The following is an 11,035-nucleotide window of genomic DNA, read 5'->3' as shown; positions in this document are numbered from 1 at the left end:
TCTTTCCCTGAGGAGGAGAGGAGCTGCCAGCCCTGGGGAGGGGCCAGCTGGTGTTTTATGCATTAGAGTTTGTAGGTTCAGGAGCAGAGCTGGTCCCTTTGCTCCTGGAAGGCTTGTGTGTCATCTCAGGATGTTTATCCAGTGTCCTAGTGGTGACACTTGATCAGATGAGGAGTCACTGCTGGAAGGGATGGAGCCTCTGGAGACACCAGGACACTGCCAGTGTCCCCAGCCCTGCCAGCATCTCTGGACACCACTTGTGCTTCCCTGGTCCAGCTCCCAAAGTCAGTTGGACACCAGCAGGCTCCCCTTCTGCTGACTCCCCCTCTGCTGACTCTTTACCACATTCCCCAGCTTCCAGATGAAGGTTACCCTGTTCCTAAGTGCTTCTTGGAAAGCAAAGACCACGCAGTGGGAGCCATAGGCCAGATATGGTTCAGAAAAACCACAGCTCAGATGGCCTCAGCAAAGCCACCCTGTCCCCTTTCCCCAGGGGCTGGACCCATCCTGACCTGTCCCACATGGATCAGCCCCAAGCACCCCTGTGATCTCCTTCTGATCAGCCAGAGGGGTCAGAGCTGGCAGGCTGTGATCTGCCCATCTTCCCTGGCTGGATGTTTGCTGATCCAGCATTAGAGGAGAGGGGGTTCAGCCATCTCTCCTGCCCTGTGGTGGCCTCCAGGCCATGGGTTTGGACCTGATGGCCCTGCTGGGGGCATCTCTAAGTTGGGTCAGTAGCACTTGAACCTTCAAGCAGAGTCCTACAAACCTGCTGCTTCTGCTTTGGAGGCTGCAGCCATTTCTGTGGAGGAAAAACAAAGTCCTCAATTCAGGTCCTGTCAGGAAAAGGAAAGGGGGAATAACCTGCAATGGCTTTGTGTTCAGATTCTGTCTGTGTAGTTTGTGAATCCACAGCTCTTCCCTGGGACAGAGGCAGTGGGATGTGTGAGCTCTGGGCTGGAGAGCAGGCAGGAGCACAGGGACAGCCCTGGGCTGCAGGAAGATCCTGCTGGTGGCAGTAGGGACATCTGCTGGGCCTGCACCTGGTGCATAAAGACCCTCCCAGAATCACAGAATGTCCCTGGCTGGAAGAGACCTCCAAGATCATCCAGTCCAGCCTCAGACCTAACACCACAAGCTCACCACTCAGTCCCTGAGCACCAGGTCCACCAGGCTCCCCTCTGTGCTGATGCACCTCAACACAATGTTCTCTTTTCCCCCCCCTTCAGATGAGAAGCCCTGGAAGGGGAGGCACTGGTGGCTGAGGACACTGAAGCCCTCTCCTCTGAAGCCCTCAGGCAACCACAGCCAGCGTGGGCAGCTGCCCCTGAAGAGGTCGGTCAGCACCGAGCGCTACGTGGAGACCCTGGTGGTGGCTGACAAGATGATGGTGGGTTACCATGGCCGGAGGGACATCGAGCAGTACATCCTGGCCATCATGAATATTGTAAGTGTTATAACCACAGCACGAGCCTGGGGGGGTGGGGAGGTACCCAGAGGCCAAGGAGGGAATCCATCCTTTTTGTCTCAGGGTGCCAAGTGCTGCTCCTGCTGGGAAGGCGGGAGGGTTGGGAACACGGAGAGGAGAGCAGCTCTGTTCCAGGGTGGGAATGGCTTCTCCTCATGCCCATTTGGATCAAAATCCCTTTTGGATCAAAAATTCTGACCAGCTGCTGCTCCTGAGCAGTGACACCCTGCAGGGACTCTGTTGCAGAGGGCAGCTCTGCAGGAGGGGTAAATCTGACCATGCTGTGGGCCAGATCTGGGCTGGGGGAACAAAGCCCTTTCTTTGAGCAGCATCTCTCATCTCAAATTAGCATTGCAAATGGGGCCTGCCAAGCTGGGAAACACATGGGAAAGGACAAGGACACTGAGCTCTCACGCTTGGGGGCTGCTGAGCCTGAGGGATAGGGAGGAATTCCCCTGTTTCCCCCACACCCACTGCCCGTGCCTCAGGGTTACTGTGGAGGAGCTTCCTCAGCACCATCAGATGTGGGTCATTGCTGGCAGCAGGATACCAACCTAGATGCATGAACAGCCTGAATTGGCCTTGCTGAACCCTCCTGTGAGGTGAGACAGGCTTGGAAGTTATCCATCAAACCACTGAAAGCCCCTCTGTGATGGTTCTTTGTCCTGTCCTCTGCAGGATCTCTTTTCCTGGCTGGCTCTGTTTGCATTTCTAAAGCAGATGCCAGCTTTTAAAACAATACTGTTTCCAAGTGTTTCATCTGCTGTACAACACCCATGGTGTGGGGGCAGATTGCTGTGTGGTTCCCTGCCCCTGGGCAGCCAGCAAAGCTTCATCCCCCTGGCTGCCTCATGCCAGGACCATGGGGGCTTCCCCACCTGAGCCCCAGGCATGGAGCAGGTGCTGTGGGATGGTGGCTTCACTGCTCCAGTCTCCCCAGGAGGAGACACTGAGGCCTGAACATATTTTAGAAGGCTCTGCAAGCCAAGTGGTAGGAGTCCTAAAAGTGCCTCTGCTTTCTGAAAGGTTCAGACCCTGACAAAGCAGCCCTGAGTGCCCAGCACGTCCCAGCTCGCCCAACTGCACCATCACTCAGCCAGGGAGCTCATTTTTAAGACTTGTCTTTTCTTGTTTCTTGGAGGTCAGGTTGCCAAACTTTTCCAGGACTCGAGTCTGGGCAATATTGTCAATATCCTGGTGACTCGGCTGATTCTCCTCACCGAGGATCAGGTGAGTGGGGCTTTGCTGAGTCACTTCCATCATGTGTCTGCACCTCCCGGGTGTCACCCCAGGAGGTCCCCCAGGGCAGCTTGGGACTCTGAGGACTGTTACTATGATAAGGTGATTTTAGGGAAGTTTTAAGTCTCTTCAGTCCTCCTAAAGTCTCACTTGCCCATGAAAAGCCAGAAGTGGGGACACCAGGGCTGGTGTCTGTGCTCTGCTGGCACAGGAATAGGCAGTGCCTTCAAATCAGAGCTTTCCTGGGAACACACTCTCCTGTTGCTTCCATTCCAGCCCACACTGGAGATTAACCACCACGCTGGGAAATCCCTGGACAGCTTCTGCAAGTGGCAGAAATCCATTGTGAACAGGAACGGCAACGGGAACGCCATCCCGGAGAACGGCATAGCCAACCATGACACTGCTGTGCTCATCACCAGGTGAAGCTGAGCCTGGCCCTGCCAGCCCTGTCCCCAGGTGTCCTCTGGCTCTGTCCAAGTGGCTCATCCACTTGGATTTTTTTCTCTTGCAGGCAGTGTCAAACCAAAGCCTCCTCCCAAGGCTTTCATGGTATTTGCTCAAAACAAAGCAACAAATGTTTTTCACTTCCTCGGTTTCCTGCTGGGGTTGAGAGGTTTGGGCACCTCAGAGAGCACCAGGGGCCAAAGGGACAGGAGCCATCACCAGGAACATGTTACACTTAACCCATCATGTGCTGTCACCTTCCTTCTCCTTTCCTGTGAGGCTGGCAGAGCCCTAGGACAGGCTGCCCAGACAGGCTGTGGAGTCTCCTTCTCTGGAGACTTCCAAGACCCGTCTGGAGATGTTTCTGTGTGACCTGCCCTAGAGGATCCTGCTCAAGCAGGGGGGGTTGCACTAGATGATCTCCAGAGGTCCCTTCCAACCCTTGCCACTGATGATTCTATGATTCTATGAAGTGTTGTGGATGTGAACTCCTCAGTAAAATGGAGATGCCCCATTTTGGAGCCACCACAACCGTCCGTGTTCCTAACGCCGCTTTCTCTCCTTCGCAGATACGACATTTGCATCTACAAGAACAAACCCTGTGGCACGTTGGGTAGGTGGGATTTGGATGCCCCTTCCCAGCCCTTCTCACCAGCACACGTGTCTTTGGGAGCGTGGCAAGGGCAGGTTGTGCCACCCCCCTTTCCCAGGGAACAACCAAAGGGAAGAGCCAGGAGCAGCCTGGTGCTTTCCAGCCCTCTCCACTGACTTCTGTAAACACTCCAGGCAGCAACCCTGAGGACAGATGGGCTCTGGAACACTTCTCTCTTATATCCCTGGGTCAGGTCCAGCCTGATGATTAAGAACCACTTGCATCTAGGGCTGGTCCACAGCCTAGTGGAGTATTCCTGGCTTAGCAGAGAGCGAGAAGACTGTTTTGTGATGACTATAAAGGGAGTTCTTTATTTAACCCTGCAAGAGGCAGATGGAGCCTGCAGCTCTCACTGGCTGGAGCTCCTCATTTGTCTTGCCCTGGTCTAGACTAAGCAGTCAGGGAGGGATTAGTGTTCTGAATCACTGCAGTTGAAAAGGAAAAGTTGGTGGATCTCTGACCTGGTGTGGCTGCAGATGAGGTTCTTGGGAGGGAGCTTGAGGCAGGAGGTGCCATAAAGGCTCAATTCCTTCATATGACAGTCTCTTGCTTCCTTGTCTGATGCAGCAGGTACAGCCTGTGGTGCTGGGACAGTCCTTGGGCAGAGGGTGGGGGGAACCTTCTGCCGTGATTCAGGGGGGTTTTCAGCATGATCAGGCCCTCCAGATGGAGTCAGGTTGGATGCCTGATCATGGTAGGTGTCAGCCAGAGCCAGGCAGGGCTGGGCAGGTTGGATCGTGGCTTTCTCAGTTGTCCAGGCTGCTCTGGCTAAGTTTGGATGTTCAAGTGCTGGTGCAGCTGGTCTCAGATTCTCCTGCCAGCAGTGCATTGTGGCAAGGACTGCTCCCCCTCTGCACACAGTCTGGGTATGAAATTCAGAGGATTTTGACCCATTCTTAGCATTTCTGAACCTATTACTGTTCACTTAGTTGGCAGGGCTGTGTGACCAGGTGCCCACATCCCAAAGCCCAGTGAGAAGAAACATTTTATGGACAGCAGGCTATACTCAGTGTTAGTGAGTGTGCAGGCCATCTGTTAGTCCCCAGGTGCCACCCGTGTCCCCTGCAGGTGCTTTGTGCTGCCCCAGTGTGACAGCTGTGTCTGGCTTCCCTAGGCCTGGCTCCCGTGGGCGGGATGTGCGAACGGGAACGAAGCTGCAGCATCAACGAGGACATTGGCCTGGCCACGGCCTTCACCATTGCCCATGAGATTGGCCACACGTGAGTACTGTGCCAGAAGAGTCCCTGGGTGAGGCCATCCCAGGGAAGGGGACCCCTCTTGCTTTGTTCCTGAGAAATCCTTCCATGCTGTGGATGACCCAGGTGTGTTGAGAACGCAGCAGCTGATGATGTCTCTCTTGCCTTGGTGATGCTCTCTAGGTTTGGGATGAATCACGATGGGGTTGGCAACAGCTGTGGCTCCCGTGGGCAGGAGACAGCCAAGCTCATGGCTGCTCACATCACCATGAAGACCAACCCATTCGTGTGGTCCACGTGCAGCAGGGATTACATCACCAGCTTCCTGGAGTAAGGAATCCATCTCACCTTGCCCTTCCTTCTGCCTCTCAACCAGTAAACACCTCCAGCCTCTCACAGTCACTTGTGAGGAGTGGGTAAAGCCAAAGAAATGACCCCAAAACACATGGCTCATCCACCTTCTGTCCTGTCTCCCAGCACCTCATCCTATGCCAAGAGGCACGTGCTTTCCTTCCTTCCTTTAGATGTTCCCATGGCTTGTTTGCCTGCTGAAAATACTGACCCCATTTACCATGCAGCTGTGAGAACTTTATTTAGGTTCTCCACATCCAGAAACTTCACAAATAAGTCAAGAGGTCCTGGAGGCATTTGGATGTTTCTGAAGTTCAGCCAGGAATTGCTGAGAGGGGTTGGGGAAGCAGGACCTGGAGTCTAGGTCTGCATGGTGTCTGCACCTTCTCCAGACACTGAGGAGGAGTTTTCAGGTGTGAATAAGCAACATAGGACAAAGGTTTTGGTGGTGCTTTCCCAAAGCACCTTTAGGATTCAGGAGAAGGGATTTAGGCTCTTAAATCCCAGAGTTTTGATATTGTCACCTTGCCTGAGCCACAGCTCTGCAGCCTGAAAGAGCTTCTCAACCAGGGTTCAGGCAATCCCCAGGGATTTGTCACCAAATGAAGGGGTTCAGATTGGCCTTCTCCAGGGTTCCCCACCAGCCCATGGCCCTGGGAGCCTCTGCTGGGCCAGCATCATGGTGTGCTCTAGGCCCTGGGATTGGGGTGTGGTGACAGGGACCTTCATTTAGGGAGAAATCAGGGAGCAGCAAAGGAGGGGCAGGGAAAGGCTTGTTTCTTGGACCTTCATGGTGTGCTCTAGGCCCTGGGGTTGGGGTGTGGTGACAGGGACCTTCATTTAGGGAGAAATCAGGGAGCAGCAAAGGAGGGGCAGGGAAAGGCTTGTTTCTTGGACCTTCCCACAAAGCTCTGGCATGCAGAAGGATGGGCTGGGAGGGCAGGGGTCTCCATGCTCCCCACCTCCATGTGCTCCCAGCTGGGACCCTGCAGCCGTGGGGTGGAGAGCAGCCCCCACACCAGCCTGCTGACCCCAGACCTCCCCCTTGGGACAGCCAGGGCCTGCAAAACCCTCAGATTAAAACTTCTGGAGTTACCTAGGAACCAGCACGTGCTTCCCAGCCCTGAGGGCACAGGTAGAAAGACCTCAGAACACCTTCCCACCTGTGGTTTTGCCCAGGGCAGCCCAGGAGGGTTATCCCCCCACAAGCGGCCAAGCGCGTGAGAGCTCAGCCCCGTGCTGCTGCTCCTCCACCACCACTGTGTCCTGGGAGCCTTTCTGAGCTCTTGATTCTCATCTCTTGTTTGCAGCTCGGGGATGGGGTTGTGCCTGAACAATGCTCCTCCCAAGCAAGACTTCATCTACCCAACGGTGGCTCCGGGCCAGGCGTACGACGCCGACGAGCAGTGTCGCTTCCAGTACGGAGTTAAATCTCGCCAGTGTAAATACGGGGTAGAGAGCCTTCCTGCTTTACTATCGGTTCCCAGGGGGTGGAGGAGGTTCCCAGGGGGTTGGAGGAGGATCCCAGGGGGTTTGGAGTATTCGGGCTACAAGGGGAAATGGCCACGGGGCCCTTCCTCTGCTGCCCACGTTTGTCCCGTTTCAAGCGGCACTGGCAGTTCCCTGGCAGCTTTTTTACCCTGTGTGATGACAGAGGAGGTTGTTTCCCATCCACAAAGGTTGAGCCCATCTCAGTTTTGGCCAGATTAGTCCCGTGGGAGGAGGTTTCTTGCCTGTGCTTGATGCCTTGGCAGCTGCTGGTCCCCAAGGGTTGCAGCTGCAGGCAAACTGCAGCCCCCCCAGCCAGACTCCCCCTTCACCAGGGCTTTGTACACAAACATGATTTTCATCATCTCTACTAGAAGTCATGATGCTGCCTCCACAAATTAGGAGGAGAAACATCTTTCTTCCAGGTGAGGTGGGTCAATGTGCTGCAGGTGTGTCTGAAGCTCAGCTGCCCACCTCAGCCACCTCTGCCATTGTGCTGCCACCCCCTGAGCTTTGAAGCCAGGAAATCCCTGCAAGGAAAGGTTGTTCCAGGAGAAGAGTCTTCCTAGATCAGACATCAAACCTGATGTTTCTTGTTCCTAACTTACTGGGTGTTGCCAACCACCTGAGCATAGTGGTGAGGGGGGAGCATCTGCACTGAAGGGCTAGTTGAGCTCCTAAATGTGTCCAAGCAGAGGAGCCAGCACTGAGGTCCAGGGGCAACTGTGTTGTCTGATGGACACACACACACGTGTGTACCCCCCTGGGCCAAGCCCTGGAAAGCTGTGAAGGAGGAACCATCAAATCAGGGTTTGGTTTCTCTTGTACCCATGTAAACACAAGCCCAATGCTGCTGTTGAAGTGACCTGATGTGAACCAGCTTCTCCCTCTGAGTGTTCCTCTATTTACTATTCATCTCTTCAGTGTGGTTAAACACTAACCCACCTCCTGGTGCTCTCACCAGCTCATTTTGGTGCACAAAGGGCAAAGTTTGGCTCCCCTTGGTCCAGTTCTGTCTTTCAACATGGCCTGAGAACCCAGAGCCAGCTGGAGATGGGACAGATGCAGTGTCAGGGTGCCCAGAGCAGCAGAGGATCTGGGTCTGGATAATGTGCTGGATCTGATGCCAGGTGCTACCAACTGGGGTCTCTGCTCCTCAGCTGAGGCAGTAGAATGGAAACTTTCCACCTTTACATGCCTCTTTCCCAGCTATTTTTTAACTTAGGCACTTCCTGTATATATACAAGGATAACAAAAGCACAAGATGTCCTTGTGATGACCCTTCTAGCCCAGTCTGTCTTGCCTGTGGGTTGGGAGAAACCCAAGGGGCTTCAGGGCTCAAGTGTGTGGAGATAAATCTGGGTAAATGTGGGAGTTCACCTGTCCTGTGCCCCACAGAATCAAACCCCAGGGTAATAGTGCAAGCACAGCAGCCTCCTTCCCTCTTTCTCTCCTTCCCTCCTTCCCTACCTCCCTCCCTCCCTCTTGGTACCAGTCCAGAGGATTCCCAGTCATTTAATCAGTTGGTCTGGTTGGGGTATCAGGTACTGTCCAGAGCCCAGCCCTTGGGGGCCAGAGGAAGGCCCTGCTGGGAGCACTGGAACAGGCTGCCCAGGAGGTGGTGGAGTCACCATCCCTGGAGGTACTAAAGAAACATGCAGATGTGGCACTTCAGGGCATTCTCTGGTGGGCATGGGGGGGAGGTTTGGGGTTGTATGTTGGTTTTGTGGGGTGTGTGGTTGTGGTTTTGTGGTTTTTCCTTTTTTTTTTTCCTCCTGAATGGTCAGTTGGAGTCTCTGATCTCAGAGGTCTTTTCCAATCATGTTGATCCTGTGGTGAACAGGCTGAGACCTGACTGGGCAACTCAGCTCTGGATTGTAGGTGTTGCTTTGCAGTTGCAGGTGTTGAAGTCCAGTCTGGTTGATTAGTTGGCAGAGCAGGGTCAGAGAACCTGGACTCTCTGATGTAGCAGCTCTGGCAGCTTTGCAGAGTCTCTTTGGTGGACCTCACTTCTGGGTGGGCTGTGGAACAGCCAAGGGAAGCTTTTTGTTTGCTGATCCTCTGAGAGGTCATGAGGGGCTGAAGCTCAGGAGACCTCCTGGAATGAGGTCTGGAGTCCTCAGCCCAGGATCACTCAGTGGACCCAACTGGCAGAGACAGAGAGCAGAAGTGCCCTGAGAGCACTGAGGGCTTGTGGAGCTGCTCAGGGGCTTCACCAGGATCTGGCATCATTTTGCTTATTCTGAAAATGGGTCTAAATCTCCCAGAGGAGGCTTCTCTTTAGGACTGAGGCTGGCAGGAGGTTCCCAGCACACAAGGTGGTCACAAGGTGCCTTCCTGTGGCAGGGGGTGACAGATGCACCATGTTGATGCTCCTGGGGAATCCCAGCTTCCCACAGAGTCAGATCCAGATCCATGGGGTAGATCTGGACCCAGGTGGCACAGGGATGGGTCCCTGTGCTTGGCCTCCACTGCATAGACCCAAAAGAGAGAACATCCCTCAGCCCTGGGGCAGAGATCAGGTGGAGCACAGTGGGATGAGCTCAGCTCACTGGGATGCCCAAGAAGATGTGTCCTCTGTGGCACAAAGCCCAGGTTTGGCTGCACAGGGGGGGCTGTGGGGAGGTGGCTCAGGCACCCGAAAGCAGTGAAACCTCCAATGCAGAGAAACTCAGCCCCAGGGGAAGTGCCAGGGCTTAGTCCAGAGAAAGGGGTGAGCTGCCAGTGACCTTGGGGTGACTGCAGCTGCCTGCACCTTGCAAGGTTGGTTCTCATTTCCCCCCACCACGCTGAGGACACTCCTGGCCCTGTGTCCCAGCTGGGGCTTCTCGACCAGACCAACGTGTTGCTGCCCCAGCCTCACAGCCCCCCAGCACAAGCAAATCCTAATCTTGGCTTGCTTTCTTTCTTCCTCCCTCCCTCCCTCCCTCCCCCTCTCTCCCCCAACATCTCCCTCTTTCCAGGAAGTCTGCAGTGAGTTATGGTGCCTGAGCAAGAGCAACCGCTGCATCACCAACAGCATCCCTGCTGCTGAGGGGACCATCTGCCAAACCAACACCATTGAGAAGGGGGTAAGGAAGCCCAGGGCACCAGAGGGAGTGGACAGTGAGTGGTTGAATCCCTCTTCCAGCAATAACCAGGATTATTGTTTGCCTTGGTGGGCATGGAGTTGATTTAAGAGCACCCACCAGCCTGTCCTCCCTGGCTCCCAGAGCCTGGAGCTACCCCAGCCTCCCAGCAGCACAGAGAGAGGCTGGGATGTGCCCAGGAGCCCAGGGGCAGAAGGTGAAGTCCCTGCTCCAGTCAGCTGCTTGGTCTCACCTAGGAGGCACAGGAAGGTCACCTCAAGCAGTGCCACGTGCTTTAGCTGAACATCTTGTTGGGCTGAGCTCTCCTGGCCATCCTGAGAAAAGTGATTTTTGCCCCAGTTTCCCCAGCAGGGACAATGGGTTTGCAACGTGTTTTCAGAGGAACTGGTGAAAAACTGCCTTGCCAGGCTAGATATGATGAAACCTTCATTTTTTCAGACTCGGCTGAGAGGAGAGGGTGGGAACTTTGGATTTTTCATTACTTTTTTGCAAACAGTTGTCTTAGTTCTGTTGGGAATTAGATTGAAAAGGAGCAGACAGCTCCTGGGGCAGAACATCCCTGCTGCTGAAGATCCACCATGTACAGTGGCATTTTTTTTTCTGCTAGTCATCTTTTTTTACCAGCTTTTCCCACTTTCAAATATCCCTTTTTCCTCCCCCTCACTAGTTGTTTAACCAGGGTTCTTCAAAAAGTCCTCAGTGAAGTGACAAGCAGTTGCAGTGCCCAGGACTCATGGAAACTGTTCCTAGTGAAGATACTGGCTCAGTTGGAATCCCCAGTTACCTTCCCATCCTTCTGTTTATCCTTTTGTATTAGTTCTGAAGTGGTTTGATATCCTTGGGTGAAAGAAGATCCACCTTTGTAGGAAGTTTCTGCAGCTCAACCAGCTGAAGCTCCTGGCTGGTGGCCCCTCTGCTCTGCCACCCCCTGAGGAAGCAGTGGAGGGGGAAGACTGATCCAGGCTCTGTGGGGTGGTGGCTGTGCCCACATTCCAGGCCTCTGGTTGTTTTCTTCTCCCAAATTATCTTTTCCCCTTCTCTTCCCTTTCCTCTTTCCCCTTTCCCCCTTTACCCTTTCCCCCTTTTGCCCTTTCCCCCTTTCCCT

General features: G+C 54.3%; 1 protein-coding gene across 1 annotated transcript in view; it reads left to right on the top strand.

Moving 5' to 3' along the window:
- The window catches only part of ADAMTS10 (ADAM metallopeptidase with thrombospondin type 1 motif, 10), a 42,228-nt gene that overhangs the window by 14,345 nt on the left and 16,848 nt on the right, over window positions 1–11,035 (top strand). Inside the window, exons 4-11 of the mRNA XM_010002334.1 lie at window positions 1,230–1,447; window positions 2,615–2,698; window positions 2,984–3,129; window positions 3,724–3,767; window positions 4,921–5,026; window positions 5,186–5,332; window positions 6,664–6,805; window positions 9,805–9,912. Coding sequence (XP_010000636.1) covers window positions 1,230–1,447; window positions 2,615–2,698; window positions 2,984–3,129; window positions 3,724–3,767; window positions 4,921–5,026; window positions 5,186–5,332; window positions 6,664–6,805; window positions 9,805–9,912 — 995 coding nt within the window. The remainder of the gene's footprint in view (window positions 1–1,229; window positions 1,448–2,614; window positions 2,699–2,983; window positions 3,130–3,723; window positions 3,768–4,920; window positions 5,027–5,185; window positions 5,333–6,663; window positions 6,806–9,804; window positions 9,913–11,035) is intronic.

This window comes from Chaetura pelagica, unplaced genomic scaffold (assembly GCF_000747805.2).
Source record: "Chaetura pelagica isolate M959 unplaced genomic scaffold, ChaPel_1.0 scaffold58, whole genome shotgun sequence".
Classification (NCBI taxonomy): domain Eukaryota; kingdom Metazoa; phylum Chordata; class Aves; order Apodiformes; family Apodidae; genus Chaetura; species Chaetura pelagica.
Note: the sequence above shows the minus strand (reverse complement) of the source record. Positions and strands in the feature narration are given on the sequence as shown.